Raw genomic sequence first — 20118 nt, forward strand, 5'->3', positions numbered from 1 at the left:
CTCAGCTCTGGAGCATCTGGACAGTAAAGACATCTATGTTAGACTATTGTTTATTGACTACAGCTCTGCCTTCAATACTATAATTCCAAGCAAACTCGTCACCAAACTCTGAGATCTGGGACTCAACACCTCCCTCTGTAACTGGATCCTTGACTTTCTGACCAACAGACCGCAATCAGTGAGGGTAGGCAGCAACACCTCCAGCACGATTATTCTCAACACTGGTGCTCCACAAGGCTGCGTCCTCAGACCTCTACTCTACTCCCTATATACTCATTAATGTGTGGCCAGATTCTGCTCTAACTCCTACTACAGTGGTATGCCGTATCCTAAACAATGATGAGTCAGAGTACAGGAAGGAGATGGAGAGCTCAGTGGCATGGTGTCATGACAACAACCTTTCACTCCATGTCAACAAAAGAGTTGGTCATTGACTTCAGGAAAGGGGGCAGTATATATGCACCTGTCTAGAGGGTCGAGAGGGTTGAAAGCTTCAAGTTCCTGGGAGTGAACATCACCAATAGCCTGTCCTGGTCAAATCACGTAGATGCCACAGCCAAGAAAGCTCACCAGCCCCTCTACTTCCTCAGGAGGCTAAAGAAATTCGGTATGTCCCCTTTGACACTCACCAACTATTAATCGATGCACCATAGAAAGCATCCTATCTGGATGCATCATGGCTTGGTATGGCAACTGCTCTGCCCAGGACTGCAAGAAACTGCAGAGAGTTGTGGACACAGCCCAGCGTGTCATAGAAACCAGCTTTCCCTGCTGGGACTCTTACCTCTTGCTGCCTTGGCAAAGCAGCCAGCATAATCAAAGACCCCACCCACCCGGCTCATTCTCTCTTCTCTCCTCTTCCATCAGGTAGAAGATACAGGAGCCTGAGGGCACATACCGCCAGGCTTAAGGACATTTTCTATCCCACTGTGATAAGACTATTGAACGGTGCCCTTATACGATGAGATGGACTCTGACCTCACGATCTACCTTGTGACCTTGCTATTGTCTACCTGCACATTCTCTGTAGCTGTGACACTTTACTCTGTACTGTTATTGTTTTTACCTGTACTGTCTCAATGCACTCTGTACTAACTCAATGTAACTGCACTGTGTAATGAATTGACCTGTACGATCAGTATGAAAGACAAGTTTTTCACTGTACCTCGGTAAAGTGACAATAATAAACCAATACTCTATATTTAATATAACAATGGAAAATGCTGGAGATACTCAGCAGGTCAGGTGGCTTCTGTGAAGACAAGAAAGGCATTAAGACTTCAATAACCATTCGTTAGTCTGATGAAGTGTATGCAACTTGCAAGTTAACTTTATTTCTCACTCTGCAGATGCTGTCTAACCTGCTGAGCATATCCAGTACTGCATTTATTTCAGAGTTTCACCATTTGCAGCTTTTTTTTGGGCTTTTCAATTAATTATTTAATTTGTACTAAAATCTTCTTTATCACATATATATTACTATAGTTTTTACCTGGAATGTAATTGTATCATGATATAGACTCTTATTTTTGTGTAGGGCATTGTATTCGCAAACATGGAAAGATATATACACTAACCACACACCCATGAAGCTCACCTGTAGTAGAACCTGTAGTTCCTGCACATCACTCTTAAGCTGCCTTAAGACCAACAGAACTGGAGTGGAAGCAAACCACTCTCCACCCCAAGGGACTGTTGAAAAAGGAAGACATGAAGGCAGTTATATAAAATGCAGAGTCAAAGTACTTAAAGTGGCAATAACATAATTTTACTGGACATATGAATAAAGAGTTCAAAATAAAAACTATTTTACATAATCAATATATTAACAAGTGGCATGTTTAAAACTGCTTAAACACTAAATGTATATCACATTGAATCAATATTGTACAGCATTGGATCCAACATATTTTATATGAAATTTATTTGCCTTCCCCATCCCATTTGGGTTTCATAACACAAACAGACAATTAAATCTTACTTCTACATATATTAGCTTCAGGCATCTAGGCCACATGGTGACCTAGTCCTTGTGACAATGTTCTAAGATAACAATTGACATATTACATTTGTGCCTCATGGATAATGACAGCCATTGATTGAAACACTAGCCATTACTGGAAGAAAGCAAAATTAAAGGCAGACCAATACAAAGTACTCACGTAACAGAGTTCCACAGTACTTTCAGTACTGAAGGAAATGAAAAACCTAGTAGTTTGATCTAAAACAAGATATGCTGGAAATACTCAGGTCAGGCAGACTCTGTGGGGAGAGAAGTAGAATTAACATTTCAGATTAATGACTCCAATGTTGTTCTCTCTTTATGGATGCTGCCTGACCTGCTATCTTCAGCAATTTTTTGCTCTGTTTTATTTCAGATTTCCAGCATCTGTGCTATTTTGCCTTTCTAGTAATTTAATCACCTGCTAGAACTTAAGTGTGAACCAGACGGGGAAATACTATCATTATATTTCATTTTAAAATGGAAAATTGACAAATGCTTGTCAATAAGGAACTACATACTTTTTTTTAAAATGTTCCTTTTTTCTTTTAATTTTCCCCCCAAAATCAACCATGGTTCCTCATTCTTTTTGGACAACAGGAATACAATCATATTTACAAAATCAGATATATGCACATTTCATTTCAGTGACGTCAAGACACTCAATATTCCCTAAAAGTGTTTCCATGAAACTGCCAATTTAATTAACCACACAAAACCAGCATCACAAGTCACACTGCCAAATAACAATACAACAGAACTCAGTCCAAATACTGTGAAAGGTATTCCATCAAAACATTGGTCCTCTCTGCCACACAAGTTAAATTTAGCAGTGAGCTGACAAATTATGAAGGTAGCAGGATGTAACAGGAAGTAGACCTGTTTAACTATTCAGTTTAGTTTTATTCAGTGAACCTTGATAAATCCCATGTTTGAGACTGATTAAACTTTTAGAGAGAAAAATAACTCACATAAATAGTCACAGTCTGAAATAGAAAATGATCATGCAGTGATACAGCTATTTAGCCCATCATACATGTGCAAGCTATTTGGCACATTTATCCAATTAGTCCAACTTCTGTCTCCTCATAGCTCTTGTAATTTATTCCCCTTTTAATTTTTATCCCAAGGCTGGAATTAGTGTGCTCTCTTCCTCTAAAAAAGACTGGTAATGTTTGTGGTGAAGGTTTCTGATGATGTATTGACCAATGTCAAAATATTTAAACTTTTATCTATTTTATCCAATTAGGGAGGCAAAAAACACATTGGTCAATAATGATAATTCTGAGGTTTTTCCATAGTTGTAACAATTTCAGGAAGCTTCTTCAACTGGAAGATCATTTAGCATTCACATCTTCAACAGATAACTTTAACTTTAAGCACTCAAAAATCATAACCAATGGCAGCCATCAAATTAGAAACCCTTCCCAATGTAAAAGCATGGAACTCCAGATTTAAAAAAAAATTCCCTCAGAAGAGAAGCAGTATTCATTCAAATGACAAAAACTATATTCCTCCTAAAAATGAGTTGCCACGAGAAAGGACAAGTAGGATGCACAAACACCGCCACATATTTAAATTAATTTGGCATTAAATGCAATTAAAAGTGATGTAAATTTAATAAATAGGATGTACAAAATCTGAAGCATCTAGTATTCTTTCTGAATAATGTTTTCAATGTAAACACAATATAATTTTATCATGGTATGAAATATCTTCTGAAGGAATAACTACAAACCATCTAACCATCCTAACGTTCAAAATGCCCACAAAAACTCAATGTATTTCAACTAAAAAATAATTTTTAATAGGGCATCAAACAGGAATACTAAAGATGATTTGCTGAGACATACTCAAAACACTTGAATGGTGTAGAAATCCTTTTACAGCATCCTCCTCTTTCTTTTACTGTGGTTTAGTTGAAGGAGTTGAAAGTCTTCCTAATGCCATGTGTACAGTCATATAATGTGCATTCCCATTCATTGTTCTTTCTTTTTCTTCAACAATTTATTATCATTTAAAACAAATGGAAAGCACATGTAATATTTTTTAAATGGCTGGAGCCAGCTTTTTACTTCACTCACGAGAACAGCATGCTCTGGCAGTCATAGATTATGTACAATCATTCCCACATGTGAATTTTATGGCAGACTTCATTGCTTATGTTCTTACTTGTTCACAGATGAGAGCTTTGATCTTCCAAGGACATTATTAACTGTATCCTTGAATCAGGAATTTAATTTGACTGGTGAGCTTTCAAAATATGAATGAGTTAATCAAAGCTTTGGACAAACTTGCAGCCCCTTGCACAATGGATGTGGATTCCCTTGTGGAGTTAAAAGTACCAGAAATTTTGAACAAAATCAGAAGATAGTAGAAATGCACAATCTGCAACAAAGAAAATTTGTTCTGTTTCAGGTGCAGCCCTTTGTCAAAATCTAATTTTTGGTAGCAGGGCTTCACCCACCCGTTTTTATTTTTTCAAGTGCTCATCAGTCTGCTGCAGATTATTTTTATATTTACACTATTTTCTGCTATGTTCAGCTTCACAATTTTATTGCCCTAAATACACATTAGTCTAAATGGACTGTACATTAGAACGTTTCATTTTACATTTGATGAGATTTAAAAACATCTGCCTTGGATTCATGAGCAAGTCCTTTCTCCTCTCCTAAAATACACAAAAAAGTGACAACTAAAAAATCAACTGTGGCTCCTGATAGTCACGAATAACATTGCAAAGAAAGCAGTTGACAATATCTGAACCAACATTTTAAAAACCCAAATGAGACCTATCAAGTAGTTTCATTCACAATAAAAGGCTGATATGGTTTCTATGGATTTAGTTTATTTGCAGCCTGTATAAAATAAATGAGCTGATGTCCTCATTATTAAGGGGATAGTGCAATGGATTCTACATTATTGTTTAATTGTGTGACAGAAGGAAGTAGATCTTTTGGTGTCCTTGTCCTGTATTTGGTCACTTCTGCCCCAATTTAATCAATTAATGAAATTGCAAGTCTTGATGGTGCTGCAGTCCCATGAAAGTGACATTTCTCAACGCATCAAGTCATAAATTCCCTTAGAATGGGAAGTGTGGCTTTGTGTACAGATAAAACTAGAAATAAGTAAAAAAAAGATAAAAGTTAAAATTACCAGCAGAGTTCTATAGTACCAATTCAGTGTTATGTTTCCAGCTTATCAGTCCCTGAAATTAATGACTAATACATTCTCATTAACGCATTTCTGTAAATTACAAGACAGATTATTTCTCTGCAAGCTTGCAGAAAACTTCATGGACTTCAGGATTCTCTTGAGCAAACTGTTCAGCAGTGTTTCTTTGTAACCAGTCAGTTGTTCGAATCTGTTCACGAAGAAGTCCAATCAGACCATCGAGAGCAGGGTCTGCTTGAGATGGCTGAACACCAACTTCTATGACATCTTCAGCAATTTTGGTTCTATTCTCAGAATCAGAATTAGGCTCTTTTTCAATAGACTGGATTACTGAATCTTGCTCCTCTAGGACCTTCCTAAGTCTGTGCATTCCTAACAGAACAAAATTCATGTCTCATTATTTAGGAATGCGGCAATGAACGACTGGTATATTTATCACATAACAAATTTAAACCACAACATTATTTTTAAGTCTCCACTCAACTCCTTTGGAAATTATGATTCACTGAATGCCCATAGAACAATCATGTCAGCCAATTAAGTCTGTTAATAACATAATAAACTGGGATTTTGCACAGTAAAACTAAGGCACTCATCATGATTTTACTGTCCAAAATCCCAGTTTATTATTACAAACTGCTCACACTGATATACTGGACTCTGTAGCACTGATTTGCCCCATTCCAACATAGCTTCAAATTTGGAGCCATCTACATGGGCTTCACTATGTCCATCAATAGTAATGTTATTACACAGGATGAAGGGGAAAATAATAGGAGTAAGAATGAGACAGCAGGGGGTTAATTTCTGCACTTGTAAGACAGCAATGTACATTTGCTGTCTATAGCTAATTAAGTTAAACCATGAGGATCTGCATGCAGAGGAATCAAGAAGGTAGATTAGAAATAAGGAGGACGGAACAATCTTCTGCTAAGCCACAAAAAGGATGGGGTCAGGGACAGCCTGACTTCCACTGGAGTGCAGCAGAGATAATAGCATTGTCAGAGTTAGCCCCTTGACAGTGAGTGATATAAGGGAGTGTAGCGAAGACCAAGGTTCAAGGAGGAATGCGAGGGTGGAGATGGACAGTCTGTTCTTGATACATGACTTAGTTATGGCTGAACAGGACATTCCTTTCTTCCCAGTGCAGGACATCCAGGCCCTAATGGAGATGGGGCTGCAGAGCACAGAGTGATCACACAGGGCTAGTGATATCAGAAATGACTGATCACAAGCTAATCTTTACTTGGTTGGCTTTGGGCCAGCAAAAATATTTTTGGACATTGGATGAGGATACTTTGAGTTACTATACCACGTCTCTGATTAAGTATAAAAATGCTGCATTTTATACAATGGGAGAGAACATGTGGGTCCACACGACACAAATTTGCACTAATTAAATATCTGGATACTTTCTACCAGGACGTCACCATATTTGTTTTTAGTTCCATGAAATCTAATCAGCTTTTTCTTTCCAAATACCAACAGTGTTCCCAAAAGCAAATGTAACTCAGTCACCACGAGAATGGCAACAAGCTCAAGTGACTTTGCTGGGGTGATGCCAGGTCATGGTAAGAAGACTTGTAACTGATTTCCAGCATTAATATTAAAATAAAACAGAATGATCTTTGCTTTACAATAAGAGTTGATGCAATGACTTCAGATCATTAAAAACAAATTGGAATATTATGGGTTGTATGTTTGAAACCAAACTAGCTTGCATCAGTTGATTTTCTGTAACAACAGAAACGCTAGAATTTGTATCTGAATTGTACTCAGATCTTATGCTCATCAGCCAAAGGAAAAGCTCTGTGGTAAATACATATTTAGATGAGATAGGCTAAAAAAGACTGAAGATAAAAACACCAAACTGGAACCAACAGATCAAAGTTATTGTTGTCACTGTACTCACCTAATTGTAGCCAATTGGTTTTGTCAGCAAATGCAATGCTGAACCATCCAGGTTCACAACATCCAAATGACCTCCCACTGCTGAGAAGGATTTTATTATTAAGAAATCGCTTCCATAGTTTTGTTTCTTCTTCAAATGTTGGGTTCTTTAAGTACTGAATGGGAAGATGCACATACATTATATTTGTGATTTTCATTGCTGTGGTCCGTCTGCTGAATCACGTAATACAAGTTATTATTTCACCCTTGCCATGATAGTAAAAATCTCAAAACAGGAGGTATGCAAGAACATAAATGTTCCACCAATGAAAGACTTCAATTCAATAAAACGTCTAGAAGATTCAACTGTTTTAGAATAATGGATTGGTGAATGTTCACAATTCAGTACAAAAAGACAAAGTAGTCAATCACCATAATCATCATCAATCCCTTCACCAAAACCTGTCCTTTACTCTCTGCCCTTTAAAATCATTGTCCAAAAATTCTGCATGGTGGAGGGCAAAACTTCTAATGTGCATCTTGTCTGAACCACCATCTCACCCCAGACCATGAACATTCTGTTCCCTCAAGTTTGTTCCCCTTTTCTCACAACTTCCTACCCGAATCTCCCTGATCAGGTCTCTATCTCTACCAAGCACGAAAACATCACCATCCAAAGTCAATGCCCTCTCTATTGTGGTACACTAACTACTCTCTGTGTTGTTTTCATCCACATCATCTCTCCACAGTCTTTATCTCTACATCAATTTATTTGCACTTCAAATTGTCATCTCTGTATTTGTCATTTCTTGTCTCAACTATTAGCAGAATGGCCTAAGTCATGTATGAGAGCTTTAATGAGAGCTTAAATCCTCTGCATTTTTCATACAAAGTGGCACATAAAACACTAATAGCCTACATTTGTCTTATGTTCTTGAAACATTACGGTAGCTATTGAAAGGAGGGTCAGGAGTGCTGAAAGACTTACTCTTCACAGACATTATGTTGCACAGCACAGACCAAATGCACAAGCAGAATGCCATCCACCACATTCAAAAAATTTGCCTTCATTCCTGCTTCTCAATGCACCACTATGATACAGTTCTCTGGCCACATAACCATAGCTACACTTTTTATCAAGGCAAAATTGCCAATTTAAACTCATCTACTTGGAACAGACTAAGTCTTTGCCACATGCATTTCATGCAAGAGATCCTACATATTCCCCTGGTCTGAAATCAAAAGTAAAGATTCGTAACATGAAAAATATGATTTGTCAAAACAACTGTATTCCTTTTCTTATTATAGAATGTATATATTGAAATAATTGAAATGAATCCTAAGTTAATTTCTTTATACTTCTGGTACAGCAAAGAAAGAAAACCAATGAAAAAAAAGATTGTGGTGAATACCTTTCTAAGATCAGCCCAGATATAAAGGCCGGCACGCCGGTTCAGGAATGGAATGTCCATTGCTATTAGTTCATTCGTCATACACTTGTGGGCAGTTTTTAATCTGGCTCGATTCGTTGGCAAGAAAACATGATTGAACCAATCTACAGAAAAATGGAGACAAAAATATCAATGGAGGACTTGACTTTTATGGAGACTGCATGAAATTTTCATCATCTTGGAAAGAAAATCTGTTACACAAAATGCCACAAGTTATAGAAAATCACTTTTACACCAAACAATTTAAAGAGACATTTCATCACATTACCTTTATAGCTGGAATAACATCATACGAGGTCTTTTTATACAAATTTTAGCATTAAACTCAAAGATCACACTGATATTTTCTCACAATTAATGCTTTGATCAGTACAGAATCAACACAAAATTGATAAGGTGGTTAAGACAGCCTACAGGATACCAGTTTTTTTATTGTATGTCAGAGCAGGAATGTTGTGATGGAACTGTATAAAATGCTATTCAGGCTACAGATGAATAACCCAACACCAAAACACCAGTATCAACAGAAGTGCTGCTGCAAGAAGATCAACGTTGAATCTTTCAACAGTGCCACAGCTCTTCTCAGGCAGCAACTCAAAGCCTACAAAAAAACGTTCACGGTGAGGCCCTGGAAAATGTCAACCACTTCCCAATTCTCAGGAGCCACCTCTCAGCAAAGGCAGATGCCAGTGATGAAATTCACCACCACCTTGAATACATGAACACAGTCTTTTGTCAACTGGAGAAAGGGCATCTGAAGATCAAGATGTCAGACCTGGCACAAAATTCATGGCCTCTGGGCAGCTGTGATCCCTGCCCTTCATTCTGCTTCTGAGACCTGGACTATTTACAGCACACAAAGATCCAAAAGTGTTGCTTAAGAAATAAAGATGATCTGCTGTATCTAACTAACTGTTTTGCCCTAGATTTCCAATCCATGCAAGGCAATATATTTCATGTGAAGCACTGCCAATTCACTGCTTAATTGACATATATATTCCACGCACAGTTGGAACACGGCACTTCTCGACTTTGGTATCTTACCTTGGTCTTTCAGTAATTGTGTTACTATACGTTGTGTGGGACCTGGAACACCATGGAAGCATGAAAGTCGGCCAAGGGCACTAATAACGTCTGCATTCTCAGTGTGCAGGGTACTGATGTGAAGTCCACTGGCTGCAAAATCCTAAATAATGATAAAACAAGGTTAATTTACTTATCTCCTGATATTGCTCACATCTCCTCAGTCTATTTAGTCATGCATTTTTACTCAACATCCTCAAGCAAGCAGGCCAAGCAACAGATTCCCTGGAGATCAGAAAGAACTGTCACCATGTGCCCACTCAATAGGATGTGCACTTGATGAGATTCAGTATTAATTTTATTTATGCACAGTCAATAGATTTTGCTCCTGCAAGATAATCACCAGTGAAGAGATTCGCCGTAATGTGTTGGTGGCTTGTAACAAATTCACATACGATTTAAGCTTGCAATTTCAGATTGCAATGACAGTAGTCGCACAAAGGTAAATTTCAGGGTTATTCTCCCTCTGGCAATCAGTATGCTCCCTTACGTGCATCACACTTTAGCATGCAGCAAGGCCTACACAACATTCAGGCATAGGCTGATAAATGGCAGGTAACATTCAAGCCACAAAAGTGCCAGACATTGAAGTTCTGGGATGAGTCTTATGACCTAATGGCTCAGACTTTGCAGTGGTAATAATGGTGAAACCACCGGCATTTGTCTTCATTATTCTGTGAAAGTGACACTGACCTTGGGATTTTGCCCTCCGCAAAATCCAAAGTTTTTTTATTGATCCAGTGTCTCACTATATTGGCTTCTTTGTTTGCAGCTTTCTATAACAGAATCAAAGGAAATCTCCTGAACTGATGTGAAGTTAAACCACGTAAGATTTTGCCTCACTGCAGAATACCCAGTAAATTTTGACGTGAGGTCTAAGCAAGTTTTTGAAGATGGTATACTAAGCCATTAATTACTGCTGAGCAAACCTTGAACAAAAGAAGATGGCTGTAGTTGTTGGAGGTCAATCATCTCATCCCCAGGCCCAGGACACCACTGCAGGAGTTCCTTGCGGCAGTGTCCCAGGCCCAACCATCTTCAGCTGCTTCATCAATGACCTTCCTTCCATAAGGTCAGAGAAGGGATATTCGCTGATGATTGCACAATGTTCAATTCCATCCACAACTCCTCAGCAAATGAAGAAGTCCATGCTTGCATGCAGCAAGACCTAGACAACATTCAGGCATGGGCTGATAAGTGGCAGGTAAAATTCACGCCACAAAAGTGCCAGATAATGACCATGTTCAACAAAGAGTCTAGCCACCTACCCCTGACATTCAATGGAATTACCATCTCCAAGTTCTCCACCATCAACATCCTGAGGTCATCATTGATCAGAAACTTAACTTGGCCAGCCTGCTCTATAATATTCATTCCATCCACTGATCACACATCGATTACTACTGATAAACTGCCCTGCAGTTACTCACCTAAGTCACTCTAACAGTATCCCCCAATACTTGCAATCTCTACCAACAAGGAGGACAAGGCTTGAGACACATGGGAACAATCCCATTTACAGGTTCCAAGTTGCACACTATCCTGATCCAGTTACTTCATCATCACTGGGTCTAAAACCCTGCAGCTCCCTCCCCAACAGCACTGTAATGAATCCAGATGGTGGATGACCACCAAGTTCTCAAGAACTCAAGGATGAGCATCAAATGCTGGCCTTGTTATCAGTGTCCAGATGCCCAAAAATGATTTACCATATTTAAAAAAACTCAGCTTAAATGACAAATTACATGCAGGTATTTGGAAATTACTAAAGTGAATATATCAAAATGTAAAACAAATTAAGTTCACTTATTTCACTTATATTTTAGCTTCCAGCTTAATCATAATTTCCAAAATTAACCATTCTACGATATTTATTCTGTTTTTGTGAAAATAAGTTCTACCTTGGTGTACTCTGCTTGCTCAACTTCATGCTGTTATATAGATTTACAGCCAGAGAATAATCTGGCTGTAATCCGCAGTCCTACATTTTTATCTATGGGCTGACTCATCCATGGAACTCACTTTAGCCCCTGTTATTCACATGCTATTCCTTGGCAGTATTATGGTCCATATACACAGACAACACAGAATTCCATATCACCATCAACTATGTGAACCTCTTGACTGGTTCTGATTTGACATAACCAACACCCAACATTGGAATAACAAAAAATTCCTCCAACTTGAGCCAATGCCTTTTATCACCATCAAAAACTATTTCCCTGCCCATTATTTCTACCCCCAGTAATTGGCTAAAAGTAAGCCAGGCTCTTTGCAACCTTAGTGATGCATACGACCTCAAGGCGAGTTTCCTGTCCCATTTCCAATCCATGGAAAGGCATCTACTTCCACTTGTAACACAAGACCTCATATCATCTGCTGCTAATCTCCATCCAAATCTTTGTTATATCCAAACTAGATTAATGTTCAATCTCCCTTCTTCCATCCTAACTGCATTTTTGCTCATCTAAAACTCTGCTCCCTGCATATTGACTGACCTCAAGTCCTGCACATCCATCACATTTATCTTTCTGACCTACACTGGTTCCTGGTCTGAACATCCCTTAATTTTAAAATCCTCATCCAGGTTTGGAAATCCCTCCATGGCCTCACCCCTCCCAATCTCTGAAGCCTGCAAAATCACTGCACTCCTTCAAATGCAACCTCTGGTTCACCCCAGAGTTTAACTGCCTTGACTCAAAGCTCCGCAATTCCCTCCTTAAACCTCACTGCCATGCCAACTTAGTCTCCTGCTTTAAAACTTCTCTCTTTCACTCAACTTCTGCACCTCTTCCCTCACATCTTTTGTGTTGAAGTGAAAAATTTGTTTTCACTGATATTGCTCTAGCTAAGCTTCATGATATATCTTGCTATTACAGAGGGACAACATACTGCTGTTGTAACTGTAATCTTTTCCAACACTGATAATATTAAATTGACCTTCATTTCTCTCATAAAACTCATTTTCCATGTGTGACCTGAACATCTCTACAATAACAGGAACAAAACATTTTAAAACACTGTGTTTCCTCACTCCTGTTTACATTCTTATCCTTATTCCCTTCGGGTTACCTTGCACCACTTTTGTCAATAGGCAATCTCTCCTCCAGTTCTCACAATGTTTTTGACCGTCATTAGAAAATGTACAATGATCATCATGATAACTTAGCCTTGGATTACTGACAATTTTGCCACAGAAATCCATGAAAAGATCACAACAGTAAAAAAACCCAACAGGCCAATTCAGCTCACCATTTTTCCATGACTTACCTAATTTTTTCCTTTATATTTCCCAGTATCCCTCTCTTTGCAATTAACTAATTCCCTTTGAAGAGGGTTAATGAATTCTACTTCAATCACATTTGACAGGAAGAAAGCTACCCTTTAAAGGTTTTTATTATTCTTTATTTTAAACAATGATTAGGGCACCTTACTATCAAAGTGAGGTAACTTCACAGTGAATTGATAGTACAGAATTAAGTCATTCAGCCAAGTCAAGTGTTCATGCCTCACAATATTCTCCTACAGCTTAACCTTGTTTAATCCCTTTAGCATACACTTCTATTTCATTAATTCTCATGCAATTATCTAGCCTGTTCTTTACAACATCTTGAGTAAAGAGGATTTTCCTGAATTCCCTCCTGGAATAAAGTAAATATTACAGAGATAAACTGAACAGAGTTTCTCTTTTTGAGTTGAAATTCTTTTTTGTAGCTTTGTATATAAATTCATGAGAGGCCTGGCCAGGGTGAATAGGAAGGACCTATTTTCCCTTAGCTGAGAAATTACAAGGATGCATAAATTTTAGGTGGAAGTATCTGAGGAGATATGAGGAAAAACTATTTACCCAGAGAGTAGTAAGGACCCAGAACTGTGTATCTGAAAGGATGATGGAACCCTTACTGCATTTATAAAGGAACCTCAAGGAACAATGGCCAGAGAGATGAAAACTGGGGTTAATCCCAAGAGTTTTTATTTTAAAACTGGCATAGGCACAAAGCTGATGCCTCCTTCCGCACTAAGATGTCTAGGATTCCATAAACTCTGCCGCACCTCCTACAAAGAACAATAGGGCAATAGGTTTGGGCTCCACCACAGCACTTCAGCTGGGTGGCTCTTCTTAATATATTCCCAGATGAATTCAGCAGAGACAAAACTCATCATGGGAGATGATGGGTTTTCATCATGGGAGATGATCATTCTCCGGCACAATGCGTCAAAGTGCCAATTCACTCTTCCACTTTGCTGCCTTAACACATTACATGCATCTCATGCATTCATACAGATTTTGTAATGGATAAATTTACCTTGCTAATTTCCCACATAACATGAGTTCTCTGTGGATCAGGAAGCCTGAAAAAAAAGTACCACAGAGCTGTCAATTCTGTATATTTCATTATTTTAAAAGCACAAGGTAAGGTTAAGCAAAAGATAACAAATGTGTCTTGAATTATCAGGCAAAGAAATTAAAAAACACAAAGGCTGGTCATCAATCAATAACCAATTCAAATGCAAATATTCCCATTCCATGAAAATAGTAGCATCAAATATTGTAAATTACAGCTGGTTAGTACATTATGCTGGCATAATGTAAGTTCAGCACAATGTAACTGTAACCAAGGCGGTCTATTATGTACACTGGTTGTATAACACCCAAAAATGAATTTCACAATTACTCAACATGGAGAAGAAAAATTTGGCAACTTGGTACTTGAACAAGGCAGGCAGTAAAGGTGAAGGACTAGATGTGCAACTTCATTCCTTTTTCAAAAAAAAAAGTGGCTCTGGAAATCCATGAGTTAGATTTTCCCTATGAGAGCAGAATGTGGACCCTGGGACAGAAAACCAGAAATGCCTAATGTACATTTTCAGTCTTCTTCTTCGTCAGTTCTTTAGGATCAGGCATAACCTTCTTCCATTCCAGTCTGGCCAAGGTGGTCAACGAGACAGATGTGGGATCCACATTCTTCCACAGATTGGGTGGGTAACATTTGATGGGGCAGGCAGGTGGGGTCCTTCCACTGCTTACACATGGCCTCCAAGATGATGATCCTTCTCCATTTTTAATGGTCATGGTCCAGGGTCTCCCATGAGTTGGTGAGGATGTTACATTCTTTTAAGGAGACTTTGAGAATGCCTTTGAAATACTATCTGTCTTTCTGGAAATCTGGTGATGCAACTCAGGGTGGTGTGTTTGTTTCAAAATCTGCAGTCAGGCACATGGATGGTGTGGCTCACCCACTGGAGCTGTTTGAGCATGATTAGAGCCTTGAGGCTTGGAGAGATTGCTGATACTGGTTCATCCATCGTGCCACCTGATTTATAGGACGTTATGGAGACAACATCGGTAATACTTCTCCAGTGCTTTGAAATATTACTGCAAGTTTTCCTGGGACTTTTTCCCAGGGTGACAATGACTAACACAAGGGGACATAACTTTAAGGTGATTGGAGGAAGATATAAGGGGGATTGTCAGGGGTAAGTTTTTTTTTTACACAGTGAGTGGTGGGTATATGGAACACACTGCCAGCAGAGGTTGTGGAGGCAGATACATTATGGACATTTATCTCTTAGATAGACACATGAATGACAGAGAAATGGGGGGGGGGTCTATGTGGGAGGGAAGGGTTAGATAGATCTTAGAGCAGGATGAAATATCAGCACAACATTGTGGGCCGAAGGGCCTGTACTGTGCTGTAATGTTAAGTTGTCCATAGCTTTGAAGTGTATTGCCCATCTTTCTGTATGCGTCAGTAAAGAAGGCAATGATGAACACTGAAGTGTTGTCTTTGAACTATAATTTGATGACTGATGTTGGGGTGACCTTGGAGTAGAAAAGTGAAGGTTAAGTAGTTTCTTGCTCAAACTGTAAACTCCACTCAAGCTGAAAGTTTGTTGATGGTAAGATGCAGTATCGAGAAGAGAGGTCATAGCAATAATAAAGGTTTGACAGACCACAGTCTTAACTGGAGTTAGATATGCAATGGATCCATTAGTTAAAACCATGGCCTACGTATCATATTGTGACAGATGGAGAATGGTGCTGAATTCCTGAGGACAGCCACATTTAAGAAGGATTCTCGTTCTGTCAGATGGAGGCTTTTGTGAGGTTCGAGCAGTTATTGCTACTTTTTTCTTGGATATGTCTCACAGTGAAGATTACATCCCTTGTACCTCTCAATGCACAGAATCTACACTGCAGAACAGCGACTGCAATGAGGAAAATAACAGGGATCCTTGCAATGACTTTCTCCAGGGCAGTTGGCAGGGAGACTCCTCTGTAATTACTGAAATCAGATGGCTCCTTTTTCGAAGGTCATGATTACAACAACTGATGTCCCTGGCACATTCACCACTTCTTACATGAGGGAGATGAAGCCATGAATTTGCAGCAGAAATACACCCTTGTACTTGCTGTTTGCCAGGACTGCAGTTGGAGGTGAAGGCAGGCCAATCTGTGTTTTGGGAACAGCTGTGGGGACTGAGGAAACAGTTGGGAAGCAGTTACTGGGATTGGTTGGGGAACGGCCTTGGAGAAGGTGAATGGCAGAGGCCAGTGTGTGTCAGCCTCGCTCCATGGAGAGAGCAAGCAGGCAGCCACGTTCCTCAACAAGTTGCTTCAGATTCTTTAAAAAAGATGATGGGTTTCTGCTAGATGATGAAAGTAAATCAATCACAACAATTATTGTCAAAGCATCAAAATAATTATCAGACTTGTAATATTTAAAATAAAAATAAGACTCACTTGTCAAAGCTGAGGACACTTTGGAATGAATTCACATCATCAAATACCGAAAGCATGAACACTTCATCCACAATTACATGCAATTTGTATCTGCATCACCAGGGGGGGAAAAAAAAGCATTTAACCAAGTTACTTATAAATCTCAAACAGTTCAAAAGGTTCTGATATTTTTTCCAGGGTTACCAGTCATTTTGCCTTCAATGGCACAGAGACTTGATAGAACTTTGGGCAGGAAAAAGTAGCCTTAGCTAAAATAAAATCTAAGTCACTTGAAGAACAGATCATTCTGGATGAACTAATTTGTTCTTTAAAGAATATCCTAAATGGAAAATGCCCCTTGGATAATTATTAACAAAATATTTCCATGATATAAATTTAAAGCATATGGAGGTAGATCTTGACTTGGTGTATTAGTGTAAAATGGCAACAGCAAACTGAGAGCCTGTTTTTTAATCTTCATTGAACTCTACATCATCAGAAAGGCATAGGCCAAAGAAAATAAATACAGAAGTGTAAATTTGACCATCAGCTACCTTTCCCATTTTACTTCATCACTCAAAGTCATTGACTATTTCTACTCACAGTACAGCTTTAATTTTATACCTTGCTGCTATTCCCCCCTCACTTCCACCAGACTATAACACAGCCAAATGCAAATATTCCAAACTGCTAAATGGTTTCGGAGACCTCAATCAGTACCAATCTACATAACAAGACACTGGGAATGTCACGTAAATGATAGATTGTGATTTCTAATACTCAGTGGACAAGCAACAGCCTTTTTTATTGATCACATGACACCACTTCCAAAAATATGAGGGAAATTACATGCACAAAGTACATCCATGATATTGCACGGGTTAAAATGATTGAATTGTACCAGTCAGGTGTCCTTCATGCTGATCAAATCCTTCTGCTAATTGAACTAAACCAAAATGCAGGATCAAGAAGATGAGCGAAGAAACTTGAACTATGCTTTGGAATCAAACTGATCATAGTTTTTTTGCATTCAAACATGCAAGGAAATAACCTCAATCTTATCAGCACACATTAATGATCTAAACTCCAACAGGATCAAGAGGATGATGGGTCAAGGGAATGTGTAGAAATACAAAGTAATTTTTTTTTGAGGCAAAATAGGGCAATTGTTGCAGATCTACTTCAGTGACGGTCAAACAATTATATCCCATCCTCCAAGGAAGCATTTTAGCTGTGATAAAGATTCAGACTACAGGCCACTATTAAGACTCAAGTGGAATTACAAGGAAGGAAATGAAATGAAATGTACATAAGATCAAATATTAAAAATGTGTAAGGTCAGATTTATTTTCTAAAATTGGATGATTGGAAGACTAAGGCTGATAACAGCAGGAGCATTAGACGATCTCATTGAAGAGTAAGTTTAAAAGTTTTTGTATGAATGTATCAAAGTAAAAACATTTCTTTTTTTCACTCTGGAACTGCTGATATCTCACCTTTTAGCAAATTCAAGAAATTCTTTCATTTCTGTTGCCGAATAAATATCACCCAGGGGATTGTGAGGATTTGTTAGAATCATGGCCGTAACTCTCTTACCCTGTGGTTATACAGGAAAAATATATTAGCTCAAATGCAAAACAACCTTGCAATGAAAAGTTATTCCAATTAGAATGAAGACTTTAATATTCCACCAATTATTTTAAAAAAGGACCTCCAATAAAATAATGCCTTTTCTTTGAGAGTCGTGCAATGGTAATTATAATAACTAAATACAGACTTGTAATTATTTATTTTTCAGGTGCTGCAAATGTGCATCTTCCATTTTTTGATTCGGATTTACAATTGTTCCCACCTTGTTCTCAGTCTCTCAAATTGTGCAAAATGTTTCAAGTATGTTAAAGAGGGGAAATATATCAAGTCTTAAAGTTGACTAAAAATGAAAAAAGCTAAATCTGGGGGGTGTGCTGGGTGGGGGTGGAAATGACTGTATTCCTAGAAAATGGTTTGTATCTCAATTATCTGTAATACTGTCATCTGCGCATGCATCAAGAAACGCAAGTTGAAATAATTTGTTTATTTGTGTCTTTCCCCCACATAAATTCCTTGAGAGTGAGTTTTGTTCCCTATCTCAAATTTTTGGGTAGTGATTTGTGAATTCTGTAAGGGTGAATTTCCGTTATCCAAACAGCCCTAACGTGGGGGGGAGTCACCTGTACATCAACAGAAATAGCAAACATATTGCTTGAAACAATTACTTGCACAGTAAAATGTTTGGCAACTTCTGTAATTGTTTACTGGTAGAAAACTGTTGATATAATGTGTCCTTTGCTCTGTGACCATAAAGGACAAATTGCTAAATGAAGCTTTAGGCTTGTTGTAATGACCACTGTAAGATTCTTTTACATCATATACCAAATTTTGATGAACATTTTCAAACTCTCACCTTCTGAAGTCACTAAAAATGTCATTCCATACCTAAGTTATAAAGGAATTACTGTTCTATGATAAAAGTGATGAACATTTTTGAATCATTCACCTGGAGCTGTGCAGTTTCCATTGATTTCTTAAGCTTTCCCACTGTTAGTTGAAATGGACGTGTGTCACCATCAGTCACCTAAAACAAGGCCAAAAGATATTCACTGCAAGACTTGGGCTTACTTCCTATAATTTTCTATCATGTAGTTTCCTGCAGTTCCTTTAGCTATATAATGAAGGTTACATGCAAACAGAAGCCAACACTAAGAGCTCACATAACATTCCTTTGCCAAAACAACTTGTATACAATTTTCACATTTGGGGAATTGCAGACCATGGGGGTAAGAGGAGAATTTAAAAGGAATTTTCTCTACAAAGCCTGGATATGGAGAAACCAGAAGCGAAAGGGAATCATATTACGCAGTGAACTAATTATAAGAGGTTGGTGTACACGTTCTGATGCTATTTGAGGGTGTATTAGTGATTAGATCCAACTGATGTGTTAGAATCAACAAACGTCTTGAACAAAAAAAACGCTATTAAATCCTACTTCCAAACGCAATGCTGATTCTCCAAGTTATGTAATAAGCAACATACAGATCAACAGAAACTCAATGTTCATGACAGCTTTTACAATGTACAACTATTAAATACAAGGAACCACACAGTCAAATGTTCAGGTATTTGTTCTCCTACTTTGCTCTCCAAATGCACAAGCAGTGGTTTGACTTTGCTGTAGAGAAAAATATCATCCTTGATAACACCATAGTATGGAGTGGGTAGTAGAATTCTGTCTGCCAAAACAGAAGAAAAAGTGTTTTTAATAAAATAATATGAGCAAATAACTAGCAACTTTGAATTTAAACAGTCCTTGGCCTGGTGAACCATCCAATTTTATATTCCAGACTACTGTTGCAAGTAACCAATGTATTATGGTTTAATAGTGAAACAAATTTGTGGTCTCACGCCAAATTATATTTTCCTACTAAGCATCCAAGATTAGGTGCGAGTATGGGATTTAAAATAGTGTCAATGGTATCAAGTTCAGCACTTCCCAAACTTCATCAACTGCAGCCAAGTCATTAGAAGGCACTCTCACTCCAGACATTAGCATTATCTTGACCTTTGCACATAGTGATATTTGTGATGCACTCTATGCTCACTCATTGGGCTGTGCACTTTGTGATACTGAACATGTCAGTCAGAATGACACTATAAACACGTTCATTTAGATAACCGAAACACAAGCCTTTTGGCAACTTCAACTGCAAAATGGATATGAAACTGCAAAATTCTCACAAGCACTTGAATAGAATCCC

General features: G+C 38.2%; 1 protein-coding gene across 4 annotated transcripts in view; it reads right to left on the minus strand.

Moving 5' to 3' along the window:
- Positions 1-1324: 1324 nt before the first annotated feature.
- Positions 1325-20118, minus strand: part of accs (1-aminocyclopropane-1-carboxylate synthase homolog (Arabidopsis)(non-functional)) — a 44843-nt gene continuing 26049 nt past the window's right edge. For 2 of the 4 annotated variants that reach the window (XM_052029157.1, XM_052029158.1), the window contains exons 8-16: positions 19496-19593; positions 18861-18938; positions 17821-17921; positions 16346-16435; positions 13908-13953; positions 9562-9703; positions 8479-8621; positions 7089-7242; positions 1759-5548 (exon numbers count right to left, since the gene is read on the minus strand). In XM_052029157.1, coding sequence (XP_051885117.1) covers positions 5268-5548; positions 7089-7242; positions 8479-8621; positions 9562-9703; positions 13908-13953; positions 16346-16435; positions 17821-17921; positions 18861-18938; positions 19496-19593 — 1133 coding nt within the window. In that variant the 3' untranslated portion in view covers positions 1759-5267. Of the gene's footprint in view, positions 1693-1758; positions 5549-7088; positions 7243-8478; positions 8622-9561; positions 9704-13907; positions 13954-16345; positions 16436-17820; positions 17922-18860; positions 18939-19495; positions 19594-20118 lie in introns of those variants that run through there. The other 2 variants (XR_007957428.1, XR_007957429.1) reach the window with 2 other exon arrangements.

This window comes from Pristis pectinata, chromosome 14 (genome assembly GCF_009764475.1).
Source record: "Pristis pectinata isolate sPriPec2 chromosome 14, sPriPec2.1.pri, whole genome shotgun sequence".
NCBI lineage: Eukaryota > Metazoa > Chordata > Chondrichthyes > Rhinopristiformes > Pristidae > Pristis > Pristis pectinata.